Source organism: Chiloscyllium punctatum, chromosome 44 (assembly GCF_047496795.1).
Source record: "Chiloscyllium punctatum isolate Juve2018m chromosome 44, sChiPun1.3, whole genome shotgun sequence".
Taxonomy (NCBI): Eukaryota; Metazoa; Chordata; class Chondrichthyes; order Orectolobiformes; family Hemiscylliidae; genus Chiloscyllium; species Chiloscyllium punctatum.
In genome coordinates this window covers 15,020,013-15,040,409 of record NC_092782.1, presented here as the reverse complement: position 1 = coordinate 15,040,409, position 20,397 = coordinate 15,020,013, and the positions used below count along the sequence as shown (strand labels likewise).

The 20,397-nt window shown below is 43.5% G+C and overlaps 1 protein-coding gene across 1 annotated transcript in view; it reads right to left on the bottom strand.

The window, feature by feature from the left end:
• lrmp (lymphoid-restricted membrane protein) overlaps window positions 1–20,397 on the bottom strand; it is a 165,181-nt gene that overhangs the window by 31,641 nt on the left and 113,143 nt on the right. Inside the window, 3 exon segments of the mRNA XM_072562048.1 lie at window positions 10,046–10,121; window positions 12,118–12,241; window positions 17,792–17,933. Of these exon segments, the coding sequence (XP_072418149.1) occupies window positions 10,046–10,121; window positions 12,118–12,241; window positions 17,792–17,933 (342 nt within the window).

Genomic DNA, 20,397 nt, shown 5'->3' with positions numbered 1-20,397 from the left:
CAGAGAGTGTTGACACAAAATTTTGAGAAGTTTAATATTCAGTAATCAAAGACCTTTCTCACACATTGATCATATCCTTTGTTGTTTGTCTGGGAGTGGTGAAGTAGTGTAACAGCCCAGTGGTGAGCACAACAGCAAGAACTGGCCCCCAAATTCACCACAATCTGTTTCGCCACAACCAAAGCCCGATCTGAAAGTTACAATTTCACAGAAGGTTGGAGACCAGCAGGATTAAGCAAAAGGAACAGATGACCACACAGCACCTCAAGGCTGATCTACCATTGAATATCATCATGGCTGGTCTTCTGCCTCAACTCCAACTTCCTGCCATCTTGCTGCATTCCCTCACTTTCCCAGGTGGTGACAAATATGTTTCTCAGCCTTAAATATATTCAGTGGTGGACCATCCAAAATCCCCAGAAGTCAACCGTCCGAGTGAACTTACCATCCACATCTCAGTCCTAAACAATGAACCTCCTAATCCTGAGACTGTGTCCCATGTTCTCGATTGGCCAGCCAGGTGGAAACAGTTTCTCCCGCTGTCCAACCCTACCAAATCTTTCCTGTTAAAAGATCTGTCTATTCTCAGAATAAACCCAAAAAGTCCAGCCCTCAATAAAAAAAGTACCGTCTCATCACGGGAGCCAATCTAGTCAAACTTCACTGTATGAGTTGCGTCCGGGTGCTCCAGTTTCCTCCCACAATACAAAGATGTGCGGATTAGGTGAATTGGCCATGCTAAACCACCCCATAGGGATAGGTAGGTTAGGTGAAGTAGCTGGTGTAAATGTAGAGTAATAGGATAGTGGAATGTGTCTGGCTGGGTTACACTTCGGAGGGTCGGTGTGAACTTGTACAGCCAAATGGCCTGTTTCCACACTGTAGGGATTCTATGATCATTCTAGTCCTCCCTCCAGGTTGTTCCTTGCATAAGGAAACAAAAACTGAGCATTAAATCCAGGGGTTCTCTCCCCTGATGTCATTACAGCCTTGGTTCAAACATAGACAAAAGCACTGAATTCCAGGTGGGGGGGGGGGGGGGGGGGGGGGGGAGCGCGGGACATCCCTTGACAATAGGACTACTCTTGACCGAGTGGGGCATCTTGGAACCCCAGCAAAACCGGAAACAATGGGCATCAAGAAGGAATTTCTCCAATGACTGGAGTCATGCAAAGGAAGATGGTTATGGTTGTTGGAAGTCCATCATCTCAGCCCCAGGACATCTCTGCAGGAGCTCCTCAGAGTAGTGTCCAATCATCTTCAGCTGCTTCATCAATGACCTTCCCCCTATTATAAGATCAGAAGTGAGGATGTTCGCTGATGATTCCACAGTGTTCAGCGTTATTCGTGACTCCTCAGATACTGAAACAGTCTATGTTCAAATGCAACAAGATCTGGACAATATCCAGGTTTGGGATGACAAGTGGCAAGTAAGTTGTGTGTCACATAAATGCCAGGCAATGCCCAACAATAAGAGACAAACTAACCATCACCATTGACATTTAATGGTGTTACCATCCTTGGGCTTACCATTGACCAGAAATTCAACTAGACTTACCACATAAACACAGTGGCTACAAGAGCAGGTCAGAAGCTAGCAATATTATGGTGCATAACTCACCTTCTGACTCTCCAAAGCCTGTCTACCATTCACAAGGTAGAAGTCAGGAATGTGATGGAATACTTCCTACTTGCCTGGATGAGTGCAGCTCCATCACCCCTTTGGAAGCTTGATATCATCCAGGACAAAGCAGCCCACTTGATCAGCATCACATCAACAAACAGCCATTCCATACCATCGATAAGATGCATTGCAGAAATTCACCAAAGATCCTTAGGCAGCACCTTCCAAATGCAAAATCACTTCCTTTGAGAAGGACAAGGGCAGCAGATCCATGGTAACACCACCCCCTGCAAGCGCCCCTCCAAGCCTCTCATCATCACTGGGTCAAAATCCTGGAATTCCCTCGCTCAGGGGATAGTGGGACTGCAGTGGTACAAGGAGGCAGCTCAAGGGCACCTAGGGATGGGCAATAAATGCTGGCCTAGCTAGTGACACACCCACATCCTATGAGTCAATTCAAAGGAATCCCAACACACCAGCTATTATTGTGTTCATGACACCTGTAAGCTGCATGTTCCTCTTCCACATTTCTGCCTGCCAAAAAAAAGAGAATAAACTCACGTCTCCCCCAAATCTCCAGCTGTTAACATCTCCACCTCAGTCTGAGCAGCTCAGAGTTTAATTAGGTTCGCTGTTTGCGTAAACCCCTATAAAACCCAAGCTTCAACTCCCAGGAGCCGTGCCCAATAGGCAAAAAGAGACTCAAACATTTTTCAGTTTGCCATTTATAGAATATAGCCTTTGCCACTTACAGTTGCTGTATCGGTGTTCACAGTATTTGCCAGCTATTTGAAGCAAAACCTCAAATCTGCTCAAACTGCTGACATTATGCCACTCGGAGTAACCAGGACATTGATCTTACTTGTTAAATTGAAACATGCTGTCAACAGAGGAAACCCCAATGCCCAGTATAGCACCTCTTTTGGGCTTAGTGTTTGCAACAAACATGAACCATTTCGCCACTGGTACCATGCATGCGTTTTGGGATAAATAGCAAATCATACAAGTTCCCCTCCAAGCCACTCACTGAAGAATTGGTGACATTGTTCCAAGTCAGGACATTGTCATTGGGTCAGAACTCAAACACACTTCCTAACAGCACTGTAGGTATCACTACAACTCAAGCAGTTCAGAAAGAACAGAAATTGCTGGAGAAACTCAGCAGATCAGGCAGCATCTGTGGGGAGAGAGAAAAACAGAGTTAACATTGAGTCCAGTCCAGATCTAAAGAACTGAAGGCTGAGAAACATTAACTCTGTTTTCTCTCCACAGATGCTGCCAACTGCCTCCAGCAATTTCTGTTCTTGTTTTGGATTGTCAACATCCAGAGTTTTAGAATAGATTCATAGAATCTTCTTTGGTTTTGTTTTGGTTCAAGAAAGCAGCTCAACACCACTCACTCCAGGACAAATAGGAATGGACAATAAATGCTGAACTAGCCAGCAACATCACAATGGTGAACTTAATCAAATAATTTCTTAAAGATGTATCCCCGTGCTCATGTAGACTGGGCACAATGGCCCAGACCTTCTAGGTAGAGTCAGCAACTCTAATTCTGATCCAGATTGGACATAACCAAATACTCCCTGACCTTCCGAACAGTTCTCTCTGGCTGAGGAGACCTCTCCCTGCTGAACCAGTCCAATCCAGGCCAGGAGCCTGTGCAGTCTCAGTCGATTGGCATTGAGACTAACACCTTCTTTCATCACAATTCCGACCATATTTCAGGATTTCAAATTCACTTTCACAGGGAGAGAGACATGCGCGTCAGCGCATAACATTGGAGTGTGACTGGGAGGCCGCAAACTGCGCGAGTCATTAGAGAGTAGGCCGGGCAGAGGAAGTGGGAATTTTCAGGGCGGGCCCAGCTGGGAGTCACGTTGGGTTCAGTGGGGCACTCAGGGGAAATGGAGAAACGGAACGGATTGTTTTAAGTACTGGGAAAAATCTAGCCATAAGGGGAGTAGGGAACCCTGAATAATGATTGCCTAGCAATCGTCTGTGGTTTAGAAATCTGTCTTGTAGTCTGAGCAATCAAATCAGAGTCATAGTCATAGAGGCCGATAACACAGAAGGCAGCTCCTCGAGTGTAGGCACTTGAGAAGTCGTCATCTCTCACAAAAGCTTCTTAGAAGTCAGCCCTGATTAATTCTCAGCAACCCGAATTGAAGTTGCTTGGGATCATAGAACATAGAACATTACAGTGCAGTACAGGCCCTTTGGCCCTCAATGTTGCACCAGCCTGTGAAACCAATCTGAAGCCCACCTAACCTATGCTATTCCATTTTCATCCATATGTTTATCCAGTGCCCATTTAAATACCTTTAAAGTTGGCGAGTCTACTACTGTTGCAGACAGAGGTCTCCCCACCCTTACTAAGTGAAGAACCTACCTCTGACATCAGCCTTATATTTATCAGTTTAAAGCAATGTCCCCTTGTGCTAGCCATCACTATCTGAGGAAAAATGCTCTCACTGTTCACCTTATCTAACCCTCTGACCATCTTAGAGTCAGAGTCATAGAGATGTACAGCACAGAAACAGACCCTTCGGTCCAACCTGTCCATGCCGACCAGATATCCCGACCCAATCTAGTCCCACCTGCCAGCACCTGGCCCATATCCCTCCAACCCCTTCCTCTTCATATACCCATCCAAATGCCTCTTAATTGTTGCAATTGTACCAGCCTCCACTACATCCTCTGGCAGCTCATTCCATACACGTACCACCCTCTGTGTGAAAAGGTCTCATATCTTTTCCCTCTAGTTCTGGGCTCCCCGACCCCAGGGAAAAGACTTTGCCTATTTACTCTATCCATGCCCCGCATAATTTTGTAAACCTCAATAAGGTCTCCCCTCAGCCTCCGATGCTCCAGGGAAAACAGCCCCAACCTGTTCAGCCTCTCCCCGTGGCTCAAATCCTCCAACCCTGGCAACATCCTTGTAAATCTTTTCTGAATCCTTTCAAGTTTCACAACATCTTTCTGATAGGAAGGAGACCAGAATTGCATGCATTATTCCAACAGTGGCCTAACCAATGTCCTGTAGAGCCGCAACATGACCTCCCAACTCCTGTACTCAATACTCTGACCAATAAAGGAAAGCATACCAAACGCTTTCTTCACTATCCTATTTACCTGCACTCCAAGGTCTCTTTGTTCAGCAACACTCCCCATAACTTTACCATTAAGTGTATAAGTCCTGCTAAGATTTGCTTTCCCAAAATGCAGCATCATGCATTTATCTGAATTAAACTCCATCTGCCACTTCTCAGCCCATTGGCCCATCTGGTCAAGATCGCGTTGCAATCTGAGGTTTCTCTCTCACTGTCCACTACACCTCCAATTTTGGGGTCATCTGCAAACTTACTAACTGTACCTCTTATGCTCACATCCAAATCCTTTATGTAAATGACAAAATGTAAAGGGCCCAGCACCGATCCTTGTAGCACTCCACTGGTCACAGGCCTCCAGTCTGAAAAACAACCCTCCACCACCACCCTCCGTCTTCTACCTTTGAGCCAGTTCTGTATCCAAATGGCTAGTTCTCTCTGTATTCCATGAGATCTAACCTTGCTAATCAGTCTCCCATGGGGAACCTTGTCGAACACCTTACTGAAGTCCATATAGATCACATCTACTGCTCTGCCCTCATCAATCTCTTTCTTCTTCAACTCAATCAAGTTTGAGAGACATGATTTCCCACACACAAAGCCATGTTGACTATCCCTAATCAGTCCTTGCCTTTCCAAATACATGTACATCCTGTCCCTCAGAATTCCCAGTCTCTATTCAGTGACCTCTTAACCTTCTAAGAGAATAGCCAAAAGTCCCTCAGCCTTTCTTCATATGACCTTCCCCCATATCAGGCAACATCCTAGTAAATCTCCTCTGAACCCTTTCCAAAGCTTCCACATTTTTCCTACAATGTGTCAACCAGAATTATACGCAATACTCCAAGTATGGCCACACCAGAGTTTTGTTCTGCTGCAGCATGACCTCATGGCTTCAAAGATTAATCCGTCTACCAATAAGAGCCAACGCAGATGGCGTCATCTGCAAACTTACCAACTATACCTCCTATGTTCACATCCAAATCCTTTATAAAAATGACGAAAGGTAGTGGACCCAGCACTGATCCTTGTGGCACACCACTGGTCACTCCCCTTCTTGAACAAGGGGACAACATTTGCCACCGTCTAGTCTTTAAGCACTATTCCTGCAGACAACAATTTGATCCTAAAGATCAAAGCCAAAGTTTCTGCTATCTCCTCCCTACCATCCCAAAGAATCCTAGGATAAATCCCATCCGGCCCAGCAGACTTATCTATTTTCACACTTTCCAGAATTGCTAACACCTCCTCCTTGTGAACCTCAATCCCATCTGGTCTTATAGCCTGTATCTAAGTATCTTTCTCCTCGACAACATTATCTATTTCCGGTGTGAATACTGTTGAAAAATATTCATTTTATGCCTTTCCTATCTCCTTGGACTCCACACACAACTTCCCACTCCTGTCCTTGACTGGCCCTAACGTTCCTTTAGTCAGTTCTTTTATTCCTGTTATACCTATAGAAAGCTTTAAAGATTTTTCTTGATCCTACCTGCCAAACATTTCTCACGTCCCCGCCTGGCTCTTCTTTGCTCTCTCTTTAGGGATTTCCTGGCTAGCTTGTAACTCAAGTGCCTTAAACTGAACCTTCACATCTCATCTTTACATAAGCCTCCTTCCTCTTGGCAAGTGATTCAGCTTCTTTTGTAAGTCACAGCTCCCTCACTTGATCACGTCCTCCCTGCCTGACAGGTACATACTTATCAAGGACCCACAGTAGCTGTTCCTTGAACAAGCTCCACGTTTCAATTGTGCCCATCCCTGCAGTTTCCTTCCCCATTCTATGCATCTTAAATCTTGCCTAATCGCAATAGAATTGCCTTTTCCCCAGCAAAACTCTTGCCCTATACTATATACCTATTCCTTTCCATCATTAAAGTAAACTTAACTGAATTGTGGGCACTATCACCAAAGTGCTCACCTACCTCCAAAGCTAACACCGGGCCTGGTTCATTACCCAGTACCAAATCCAATGTGGCCTCGCCTCTTGTTGGCCTGTCTACTTACTGTTTCACAAAACCCTCCTGCGCACATTGGACAAAAATGGACCCATCTGAAGTACTCAAATTATAGCATTTCCAGTCAATATTTGGAAAGTTAAAGTCCCCATAACAACTACCCTGTTACTCTCGCTCCTATCCAGAATAATCATTGCAATTCTTCCCTCTACCTCTCTGGAGGTATTCGGAGGCCTACAGAAAACTCCCAACAGGGTGACCTCTTCTTTCCTGTTTCTAACCTCAGCCCATACTACCTCATTAGAGGAGTCCTCATCAAAAATCCTTTCTGCCACCGTAATGCTGTCCTTGACCAACAATGCCACACCTCCCCCTCTTTTACCACCTTCCGGTGTTCTTACTGAAACATCTAAACCCCAGAACCTGCAACAACCTCATTCTTGTCCCTGCTCTAACCATGTCTCCAAAATGGCCACATCAACAATATCCCAGGTACCAATCCATGCTGGAAGTTCACCCACCTTATTCTGGATGCTCCTGGCATTGAAGTAGACACACTTCAAACTACCAGCCTGCCGGTAGACTCTTGTGACCTTGAAATCTTATTTATGACCTCACTACTCTCAAACTCCTGTAAAATGGAGCTACAATTCAGGTTCCCACCCCCCTGCTGAATTAGTTTTAGTTGCATTAGCAAATTTTCCCCCAGGATATTAGTACCCTTCTGGTTCAGGTGCAGACCTGTTTGCAGAGGTCCTAGCTACCCCAGAATAAGTCCCAATTATCTAGGTGAAAGTGAGGACTGCATTATCCAGGTATCCGAATCCCTCGCTCCTGCACCACCCCTATAGCCACGTTTTCAACTGCTCTCTCCCTATTCCTTGCCTCGCAAGTATGTTGCGTGGGCAACAAACTGAGACAATAACTCAGGACTGGACCTTTATCAATCAACAATTCAGCTTGGCCAACAGAAAATTCTGTGGCCATGAGACATGACCTCATTTTATCCTTTGTATCTTTAGCCCACAGAAGATTTTTCTTTCCCATTTCCCATCTATAAAAATCTCTGCAGAACCTTGCTTCGATTGAGTGTGTGGCGATTTGATTGGCATTTTCTGTCCAGAAAGACATTGATGAATGGGGACCTATTATTGGACAAAGGCCCACTGGTGGTCTCAGAACTGCCTGATCAGTGGGGGGAATCAGGTGGTCCTTCAAACTACACATAGTTATCTCACCTCATTTTAAAGTAGGATGTGAGACTCCTGGCAAATTTGGAAGATTTCAATTGAAGCATTAAGTTGAGGGCCTGCCTACCCTCAGGTGGATGTGAAAGTTCCCAAGGCACTATCTAAAAGTTGTGCTCTAAATGCTAGCACTTCCAAATAAACCTGTTGGATTATAACCTGGTATTGAGAGATTTTTTAAACTTAAAGAGTGAAGGCATTTGCTTTGGAGTCCAACTTAACATGCATCTCTCATCCAACTGGTCAGCACATTTCTATTTGTGGCTGACTTTCTGTGCTCAACCAGTCTGTCATGTTCTCCATGCTACAGCAATGAGTGCACTTCAAAAGCTCTTTTTAAAAAAAATTCAGAGATCATAAAATCAACACCCTGGGAGTTACCACTGACCAGAAACTGGATTGAATGAAGCATTTCAATACAATGGCTCAAAAGCGAGTCAGAGGCTAGGAATCCTGCAGTGAGTAACTCACCCTCTGACACCCCAAAGCCTGTCGACCATCTATAATCACAAGTCAGGAGAGTGATGGAATACTCCCACTTGCCTCGATGGGTGCAGCTCCAACCATACTTAAGCAGCTTGACACCGTCCAGGACAAAAACAGCCCATATCCACAGGCATCCACTCCCTCCACCACTGACGCTCAGTAGCAGCACTGAGTACAATCTACAAAGACATACTGCAGCAACTCAAAGGCTCCTTCAGTATCACCTTCCAAACCTGTGGCCACTGCAGTCTAGCAGGTACATGGGAACCCCACCCCATACAAGCTTCTCTCCATAAGAAAGTGACCTGACTTGGCAATACACTGTTGCTGCCCTCAGTCTTTCAGGATTCTCCCCTGAACAGTAGTGTGGACATCCCTAAATCACAACTGCAGTACTCAAGATGATGGCTCACTGTCACCTTTATAATGTCAACTGGAGATGGACAATAAATAGTGGATGAGGCAGTGACCATTATCTCTCATGAATGAAAGAAACCAAACAGCAGATACAACCAGATGTGGAAAGAGAAGAATAAACATATTGAGCCCACATTTACTGCCAGCCAGGCGTGCTGAGATTTTCCAAAACTTTCTGTTTTAGTTTCAGACTTCCAGCATCCACAGTTCTTTTGGGTTTTTTTTTGTAACTATAAGCTAGACTGCTTTACACAATTCTATCCAATCTGTCATTACAAACCGTGACATCTCCCAAACACAATGTGATAACTCTTGGGAAGATAACCAGTTGTGTCAATATTTAGGGAAATTAAAATAGCACCTAACACCCTGGATTTTCATAGGTCTCCAGACCAAAAAAAAAAGAGAAAGATATCTCCAAACCATGACTCCTGCTTCATCAAAACAAATACGCAGGTTTCCATCTCTGGAATAGGCGGTCTCTGCTTTCATTCTTGAATTTGTTTCTACAGTTTTTAACTTCACTGCTATTGCAGAATCTTAAGTCGGCACAACCCAGTCCAACCTGATGGTTGTTTTTACCAATAATTGAGTGAAAACTGATTTGTTCCCTGCAGTTCATCATCTGACCCTTTGATCGTTTGTATGTTGTCATACTGTACTTTAGGAATTTTTCCAGTCAGTCAGTCTTATTTCTGCTCACTCCACCAACTCCAAAATCACTGACGACTCGATCCCATAGTCAAATGCTCACTCATTTATCCTTCAATTCACACATAACCATCACCAGACCTCCTATTCCAGTTGGTGCCAGGCATTCCTAATGGATCCTATTAGATGCCTTTGGATGTTATGCAACAAAGTTGAAAATCAATCCAGGAGCTAGAGAAAGGCTTCAAATCTTCAGCAGGATTGATACCAACCCTCAAGTATGAATGGGCACTAACAAAAACAGAAATTGCTGGAGAACCTCAACAGGGCTGGAGAGAGGAACAGAGTTAACATTTTGGCTCTGGCTTACAAAGCAGTTTGTTTCATGTCCAACATGATCCTTCTTCAGAATTGGACTCAAAAGATTAACTCCGTCTCTCTCTCTCAAACGTGCTGCCCAAGTTGTGGAGTTGCTCCGGCATTCTGTTTTTCTTTCAGATTTCCAGCTTCTGCAGTATTTGGTTTTTGTATTAGAGAAGATGATGTACTGACCTTGTTCAGATGCTCTCCGATCACCTCAGTGACAGAAATCTCTCCCTCGGTCTGCAGGACTGTCTGCACCTGGCATCTGTCAGCAAATTAAAATGTCGATGATTTGCATCTCTTAATAAACAGTGGGCCTGGTTTTACTGCAGGAGAATCAGCACAATGTCAGAGCATTGAATTGTTTCACAAGCTCAGTATTTGAATAGGTTTCATTGTACTGTGCAACAGGTTAACAAACTGGAATTGAAATGAGCACAACCACAGAAAAGGGAAAAACAGGTAATTATTCACTTGTGTTCCTTCTTGTTTGCATTGTAAATTTGCTGTCTATTAAAGGCATTATACTGACTTCAAAGCTAGGTTTTAAAAATAACTCCCTCACTCGGCTGCAGAGCGTGTGGCTGGGTTGGAATGTGTAGTGACATATAGCATGTTATAATGTATGTTCCACATCAGATCAGGAAGTGGTCAGCACGTTGTGTCCTTGAGACCCTTTGGGAAAAGGAGAGGGCGGATCCTGTCGAGCGGTTCCCTGAGCAGACTGTCAAAGTCATTTGGTAGATTGCATCACCACCAGAACTTTCCAACAAGCACCAAGACATGGCTTGGCTGGTGGTGAGAAGGGCTCTGCCTGTGAGATCCTTCATGCACGCCCGGACTCTCTGCCGTACCGCATGCTGCCCTCGAAGCGGCTGCGGGGGGGACGAGACTGTCACACACCTCCTTCTGGAATGTGCCTATGCAGAAGAAATCTGGAGAGGAATGCAGTGGTGTTTGTCGAGGTTCATCCCAAGCAGCTCCATGACGCGGGACTCCGTGCTCTACAGTCTGTTCCCCGGGACGCACACCGAGATGAACATTAACTGTGCCTGGAGGATCATCAACTCTGTGAAGGACGCTCTCTGGGCGGTCCGAAACCTGTTGATCTTCCAGCTGAAGGAGTTGACCCCGACTGAGTGTTGCAGACTGGCACATTCCAAGGTCCAGGACTACGTGTTGAGCAACGTGCTGAAGTTTGGGGCAGCTGCTGCCAAGGCGCGGTGGGGAAAGACCACCATGTAACATCTGCCTGCCTAAGAACAGGGGGCCCACGCAGTAAGTGGGCTCTGCTGACACCTCAGCTAAAAATATGGATAGTAAACATACCGGCCTGTATATTCGAACGATTACTCGTTCTCTGCATGCAAAGAAATGGAATGATTACGTATGTATGGCATGACCAATTGTACGGATCAAAATAATTTATGATTAAACTACTTTTTTTTATATTTCAAAAATATATGTTCCACATCAGATTCCTACCTCAATGCCTCCCGAGTGTACCACTGGAGTAACAACTCCAAAGTGGCATGCAGAGTTCAAAAGGCAAAATGTGGACTCCTCGTTTCTAAGGTGAGGAGAAATTGCATATAAGGCAGAAGGGGTCCACTTTACTTAACCAGAGAAGCACAGCAAGAGTGTGAAGGTCCACAGGGGACAGATTCTCATCAGTGCTTGGGCTCTCAGTTCGAGTGTGCACTGGTCAAACATGGGGCCAGTCTAATATCGAGGTCTTGTCGTTTCACCTGGCTGCTGGACATATTCCCCATGTCCAATTAAAGCCGGACCTTTCACCATTGGACAAAACACTCAGATCTAAGACCTGTCTATCTACAGTTTGCTGTGACAGGTATGTTATACCAGCAGTAAACCATTTATCATAGTGTTGACAAGGAAGGCTTTAATACTTCCAACCAGTCAATTGAAATTGGATAACCAGAATCTATAAAATGATTTACAAGGTTTGTACCTTGCTTGGGCAACTCCAATATTCCTTACCCCTCTGCAGTTGAGTCAGAAGGTGGGGACTCAGGTGGATTTCTTGAGCAGTCTCAGTTCATGTGGTGTATGGAATCCCACAATGCTGAGGATGGACATCCCAGGAGTTTGATCCAGTGACAGTGAAGGAAGAGGTGTCATTCCAGGTCAGGACATGGTGAGATTTATTGTATGATTTGTTTGCCTAAAATGATTTCCCAATATCTGAAATAACCAGAGTTTCAGTCTGTGGGCCAATCAGTGTGGACTTGGTTACTTACTTAGACTGGATGTTAATGAGCTCATCTGCGGAAGCCATAGAGTTTTGCTGTTCGATGTTGTGGTGAATGTGGAGGGAATTTTGGAAGCGATGCTTTGGATAAAAGTCCTCCAACAGTAAGGCATCTATCAAAGAAACCGTACATGTCATTATGCCCACCTCTGAACCAGGAAGCCTGGGTTCAAGTCCCACTTGCTCCAGAGTGTGTTATTACATGTCTAAACAGGTTGAGTAAAATAAAATAAACACATAAAATGTCACAATTTAAGTCAGTTAAATTGCAAATTCTAGAATAACAACATTTTCTAAACAATAGGTCACTTCTCTTTGGTGACCTCCAAAGCTGAACATCGTAGCTGAGTCATGGAAATTGATTGTTCTGTTGTCAACCACCTCCCCTGGCGATGGGTTCCACCATTACTTTTGTTGAAAGCTAGGATGGTCAGTCAGAAAAGTACTCAAACACAATATCTAGTTAATATTACCTCGTTTCACAAAAAAAAATCAGATTTACATACATTTGGAGAAATAAGGACTGATTAGGGATGGTCAGCAAGGTTTTGTGTGAGGAAAACTGTGTCGCACAGACTTGATTGAGGGTTTTTTTTTGGAGGAAGTATTGGTCAGAGCATGGAGTACAGGAGTTGGGAGGTCATGTTGCAGCTGTACAGGACATTGGTTAGGCCCCTGTTGGAATATTGCATGCAATTCTGGTCTCCTTACTAACGGATAGATACTGTGAAACTTGAAAGGGTTCAGAAAACATTTACAAGGATGGTGCCAGGGTTGGAGGATTTGATCTATAGGGAGAGGCTGAACAGGCTGGGGCTGTTTTCCCTGGAGCATCAGAGGCTGAGGGGTGACCTTATAGAGGTTTACAAAATTATGGGAGGCATGGATAGGATAAATAGACAAGGTCTTTTCCCTGGGATCGGGGAGTCCAGAACTAGAGGGCATAAGTTTAGGGTGAGAGGGGAAAGATATAAAAGAGACCTACAGGGCAACGTTTTCACACAGAGGGTGGTACCTGTATGGAATGAGCTGCCAGAGGATGTGGTGGAGGCTGGTACAATTGCAACATTTAAGAGGCATTTGGATGGATATATAATGGTTTGGAGGGATATGGGTCGGGTGCTGGCAGGTGGGACTACATTGGGTTGGGATATCTGGTCGGCATGGACGGGTTGGACCGAAGGGTCTGTTTCCATGTTGTAAACCTCTATGACTATGACTCTGACTCTAAAGTAACCAAAAATATTGATGAGGGAAGAGCAGTAGATGTTGTCTCCATGGACTTCAGTAAAATGTTTGATAAAGGCACTGCATGGTAGACTGAAACAGTAAAAGGGAGATCACATGGGATTCGGGGTGAGCTTTCCAGTTGGATACAAAATTGGTTTAATGACAGGAGACAGAGAGTAATGGTAGAGGAGTTGTTTTCAGACTGGAGGCCTGTGACCAGCAGTGCTCCACAGGAATTGGTGCTCAGTCCACTGTTGCTTGCCATTTACATGACCAGCTTGGATGAGAATATCAGAGGCATGGTTAGTAAGTTTGCAGATTACACCAAATTAGTAGTAAAATGGATAGTGAAGGAGGTCATCTAAGATTACAAAGAGATCTTGATCAATTGGGTCAATGGACTGATGAGATTGGCAGATGGAGTTTATTTTGGATAAATGCGAGCTATTGGACTTCGGTAAAACGAACAAGTGCAGGATTTATGTAATTAATGGTAGGGCCCTGGGTAGGGTTGCAGAACAGAGATCAAGAGGCTCAGGTATTTAATTCTTTGAAATTTGCTTCACAGGTACACAGGGTGGTTAAGTAGTCATTTAGCATGCTTGTCTTCATTGTTCAGACTTTGAGTATTGGAGTTGGGATGTCATATTGAGGTTGTATAGGATGCTGGGAAGGCTCATCTGGGAGTACAGTCTACAGTTCTTGTCACCCTGCTATAGGAAGGATATTACTAAATTGGAGGTGATTTGGAAAAGATTTACAAAGATGTTGCTGGGAATGGAGGATTTGAGTTATAAATATAGTCTGAAACCTTTTTCACTGGAGTGCAGGAGGTTGAGGAATGATCTTGTAGAGGCTTATAAAATCATGAGGGGCATTGGTAAGGTGAACAGCGAGGTCTTTTCCCGAGGGTAGGGGAATTTAAAACTAGGAGACATTTTGTTTTTAGGTGAAAGGCGAAGGTTTTAAAACAGGACTTGGGCAACTTTTCTGAAACAAAACAATGGTTCATGTGTGGAATGAACTGCCAGAGGAAGTGGTAGATGCAGGTAAAGTTTTAAAGACATTTGGACAAGTTCATGAATAGGAAAGGTTTAGATGGATATGGGCCAAGTGCAGGCAGGTGGGACTAGTTGGACCTAAGGGTCTGTTTCCATGCTGTATGATTCCATAGCAATGTTAAAGTCAAGGTGAAGAGCTGTGTTTCATCTGTTAAATTGCTGAAATAATTTCAGGAGCTTTAATCATTTTCAGACCTCCTCTAACATTCAATTAAAACCAGAATTGAAACCTTTTGTGATATTCGTGATTCAGCAATGGGGCAATATGACAAATGCAAGATGAAGACAGCACTCAGAAGGGGCACACCTCTGCCAGAGTGTTAACACAGTGTTATTACAATGCTTCCCTGAGAATTCTCCCTGCCTGGTTAAAAACTTTTTTAAAAAAAATCAATCAGTCTGTAGTTCTAATGTTAAAAGTTTCCATCTTACTGGCCAATCCACACCCTACAATCTGCTCTGAAAATTCTGCTTGTGATTTCACAAATTGCACCACAGTTAATGAAATAATCTATTCCAAACAATTTCATAAATAAAACAAGTCAACATTCATCCTATCTCCCAAGCTTCGTGAACTCTCAAATAATTCCAGGATTTAATCATAATCCATGTCTTTGCCAAAACCTAATTCGCTCTTCTTTGGTCACGTTGAAAGTTTTTGAGACATTATTTCAAGCAAACTTACTAAAACACTGGTGAAACATTACGGCTTCTCAACTTCAATACCCAGGAGGTAATAATTACGTTCCACAACTTACTGCTCAGTGAGTTTTAAAAAGATATAGTTGAGACAAAAGGTAAATAAAAGTGATAAAATGGAAGAGTTCAAAAAAAAAATGCAAGAGTGGGATTATAACTTGGTCAATCAGACTGAGAAATGGACCAACAACAATATGATGATTAGAACAATCTCATTCTCCTCGTTTATTATGGGATTCAACTAGTTTAGTTTGGGCTGGATGGCCTCCTCCTCCTTTATAACTCACTACAGTAGGAAAGATGTTGTTAAACTTGAAAGGGTTCAAAAGAGCTTGACAAGGATGTTGTGTGGGTTGGAGGGAGGGGGAGAGGCAGGGGGTATCTTCCCTGCAGCATGGGAGGCTGAGGGGGTGACCTTATAGAGGTTTATGAGGGGCCTGGAGAGGGTGAACAGTAAAATACCTTTTCCCCAGGGTAGGGGAGCCCAAAACTACAGGGTTAAAGGTGGGTGGGGGGGGGGGGGGGGGAAAGAGAGAGGGGAAACAGATTTAAAAGGGACCTAAGGGGCAACTTCTTCATGCAGAGGATGGTGCATGTATGGAATAAGCTGCTGGAGGTGGTGGTGGGGCTGGCATAATTACAACATTTAAAAAGGCATTTGGATGGATACACCAATAGGCATGGTTTAGAGGGATATGAGCCATGTGCTGTCAAATGGGGCTAGATCAATTCAGGATAGCTGGTCTGCATGGACGAGTTGGACTGAACGGCCTGTTTCCATATTGCACATCTCTAATGACTTATAGAAACAAGGTCCCTGCCCAGTTCCAACTTTCAAAATAGCCAAACTGTGTTGAAACACGAAACCAAGACTAATTTGCATTTGCTATCACAGGAGATTTCTATCACAAAAAACCTGCAAAAATAAAAGCAACTGGTCAACTTCAGACATCCAGTAAGGTACCCAACCATCATTACTTCCATTTTACAAACTGCATAAGCAATAGTAAGAATGTAACATCAATTGAATTTGCATTTATCTCAAGCTGATGAATGGATTTCAATGGAACATGCAGGATGTATGACCTTGAAAAATAATGGATTAGGTTTGTGGTGAGGATTAGATATAGAACATATACAATACGATACATGAACAGGTCTTTCAGCCCATGTTTCTGTACCAACCATGATGCTATTCCAAACTAATCCCATCTGAGTGCTCATGGTCTGTATCCTTCTATTTTCTGCCTGTTTACAAGTCTGTCAAAATGCCTCTTATATATTGCTCTCATATCTGCTTCTACCACCTCCCCTGGCAGCACATTCTAGACACGTTACCCTCTGGTTTAAAAAAAAACCTCTCCCCCAGCTTCACCTTAAACCTTTTCTCCCTGACATTTGACATTTCTACCCTGGCGAAAAACTCTGACTATCCAGGCCTCTCAATTTTATACACTTTTAGAGTCACCCCTCAGTCTCCCATGCTCTAATGAAAACAACCTGAGGGTTGTCCAACCTCTCCTTTTACCCAACACACTCCAATCCAGGCAACATGCTGGTAAGATCTCTTTTGCAGCTACCTCAGAGCCTCCACCTCGTTCAGATTCTGTGGCAACCAGAACTGCACACAATGCTGCAAATGCAGCATGACCAAGCCTTATACAGTTGTAATATGACTTGCCAACTTTTATACTCAATTGTCAAAACAGCAGAGTTTTCAGAGCAGTTTGTTGGTTGGAGATTGACTTGCAGCCACCTCATGAAATCATAGAACCGCCACAGTGTGAGAGTAGGCCATTCAGCCCATTGTGTTCACACTGACCCTTCAAAGAGTATCCAACCCAGACCTATCCCCTACTATATCCTTGTAACCCTGCAGTTCCTATGGCTAACCCATCTAGTCTGCATGTCACTGGATGCTATGGGTCAATTTAGCATGGCCAATCCACTTAACCTTCACATCGTTGATTAAATGGATGCTCTGTTTTTTTTTTGGGCTTTGCAGTTACAGAGCACCAACCAGGCAGAGCAATCCCTCAATGAAGAGCTGTGTTGTTTTAATATTAACTTGAACATGTGTTAACTCATGTGCTGTAAACACCTTTTATAACTTGCTAGCTGTTGTACTGACAAGGGCAAATCTGATTTCTGTCAAAACTAGTCTCAGCATTGTAAAACAGGAGAATTCTCCAACTTAAAATACCCAGAAAGTTGGCAATGGTTGACCACCTCAATGGCAATCTACTGCCGGACAGTGGGAAGCAGCATTGTAAAACACTGATTTGTCAAAATCTGGAATTCTCTACCACATAAAACTTGAGGTTCCACAGCCCGAAGTATAGATGGATACATTTCTGATTTCTAATGGCATTCACGGTTATGAGGATTGGGTGACGAGAAGGCAATGAAAGGTTCAAACAGTCATGATTGTATCAAAAGGCAGAACAGGCTTGATGGACTGAATGGCCTACTCCAGTTCCTGTGTCCTTTCTCTCAATAACCAAAATTAGAATTTCCTCAAGAGCACAATTTGTAAATTATATTCTATGGTTATATTAAACGAGGACCAAAGCGCTACACAAAAATGGTTGACAGTACAACAAGAAAGCAATTGTACTTTGAACTGTTACAGGTTTCAACTGCAGTTTAAAGTCTGCTATAGGAAATGCTTACCCAGCAACGGTGAGTGGGAGTATGGGGTTACAGAGTTAAGGAGCATCCATGGTTGAGAACATGGCAGTAAGTGGAGAGGAGCTTGGCTCCCTTGCAAACTCTGAGGAATATGTAACTGCAGTCCCTTGTAGCAACGTCCTGTCTGTTGAAGATGAGGATGATATCATTATTTGAAACACTTGAACAAGCAGCAATAAGCATCCTTCCCCCTCTGATCCTCATCACCCATGGCAATAGCGTCAATGAAATGGGAATGTTACCACCTCCAAGTTGCCCACAATCCTCTGTTGGCCATATATTGTATCCAATTCCCTTTTGGACCTGGGGTCATGTTCATAGAACGATAGAATCCTTACAGTGTGGAAATATGCCATTGAGCCCATCGAGTCTACACTGACCCTGCAAAGAGCACCCAGACCTAGCCACCTACCTCATTCCCGTAACTCCAAATTTGCCATGGCCAATCCACCTAGCTTGCACATCCCTGGACACTATGAGCAATTTAGCACGGCCAATCCATCCTAACCTGCACATCTTTGAACTGTCAGAGGAAACCAGAGCACATGCAGGAAACCCATGCAGATTCAGGCAGAATGCATAGACAGCTGCTAGAGGGGGAGATTGAACCCAGGTCCGTGGCACTGAGAGGTAGCAGTGCTAACCACTGACCAACAGTGCTGCCATGTTGGGTCAGTTACCTGGGATTCCCTACTTTTTCTGCAATGACTGCAATGATTTAGATAGGCTCAACACCGCTACCATTCATGTTAATGATTCAACTATATGCCATCGTCAGGCATTAATTAGAGAATCATTTGTGGTGGCATGGTAATTGTCCTTCTTCTGGGCAAGGTCCAAACTCAGGCTAGTTTGCCCGGAAGATGTATCATAACACGTGCAAACCGATGGATTTTTAAAAAATCAACTAAATAGGAACAGGTTGAAACCAGCAGTGTTCGCATTTGAGTGTACAGCTCTGTAAATAAACACTTATTGAAGTATACAAAGATTGGCTCCAGTTGTATCCTTCAATGCTGGACTTTCTAGATTAAAATCAACTTGGCATGGGCAATAAGTGAACCTTGCTAGAGAGGACGCTGTCCAGAGAATGGGAACTTATTTCAATTACTGCGTATTATCATCAATACTTAAAAAAGACAAAGTTAGGCCAGACTAACCGGTATCTTACCAGAAATCGTAACATTGTAGTTTAACTTGTAGACTGAATAAATGGGCCATAAAATGAATTTGATGTTGATTTGGAGGACCAGGTTATAGCAGTTAAATTTCTTAACAGGAGTGCAGAAATAAAATATAATCAAGAGAGCATCTCTCTTTTTACTGCATCATCCCACACAGATGCAAAGAAAGAACGGTTTGTGCTGGCACTCAAAAATGTAGCCAATAAGCAGAACTAAGAAATTCAAAATTAAGCCAATAAGCACTAGACCCCCTTCCACATACCATTATCAGTTCGCATCAAATCATCAAATGTGAAAACTTGCTCAAAATAAACTGTTAGCAAACGTAGCAAAATCACATCTGTCTTTGAAACTCCAAACTAGCCTTAGTTCAGCAGAAAGGTTACTTTGACCATTTGTTTAGATTGTGCGATCTCCCAGAACTTTTAAACGTGGTGACCCTGCCTAAAATGGCAATCCCTGTAAAAATTAAGTTTGTGGAATGATTGGAGGCAATTCCAAGAGTTTTCCCAATCTAGGGTAAACGCGGATTTTTTACTTTTAAAAAAAAACTACAGAAATGATTTAGAAGTTTTCAGACTTGATGAAAGACCACATAAATATATGTGAATTTTAGCATCAATAAAAATGAGGTGGTGCATTTTGAGGAAGAAGCGGGAAGGTGCATACACCTTGGGAAGTAAAATGGAGTTGGACGAGCATTGGGATATTAGGGCCAAACTTCACAAGTCATCATTTGGTTAAATCAGAACTCTAGTATTGCTGACATTAAAAAAAAGACACTTTACTAAAGATTTTTGTCTTGCGCTCATCAGGCCAATTCTCAATAACTACCCAAGTAAAGGGAACACTAGTTAATCAGCAAGAGGACTCTGGTTGAGGTGCTGCCGCATAGTAGGCACTAACTAACGATGACTGGCAGTTAACTTCCAAGTTTTGTTAATCCTTTTAAACTTCAAGTCAGGCAAGCTGACATTCTGTCCTTAACAAAACAATAGAAGAACTAAATCAGATGGGCGGATGTGGGTACAAGGTGGTAGCTCACCCCCCATTACTTTCCCCTGGCAAAATTAGGGATGGGCAGCAAATACTGGTCCTACTAGTGATGCCCACATCCAAACTAAAGGGGTCAGTGAGATTGCAAGCCTATCAACTTGACAATATGCTAATCACTGCACAATCTATCAGCTCAACACTTGAATCTTTATTTTACTGTAAAAGAAAATGATGTGGATGTGTAAGGAAGGTGGCCGAAGCTGAACAAGGTTGGATGTTATGTGGAAATTTCTCCTGAGCCTTACAATTCTCCTGCCTAAAGATAAAGAAGAAATTCAGATCAGAAACATTCATCTGGAAAGACAAAGCATGAACCTGAATTTGTATCATCGCTCTCGCAACTGCAGT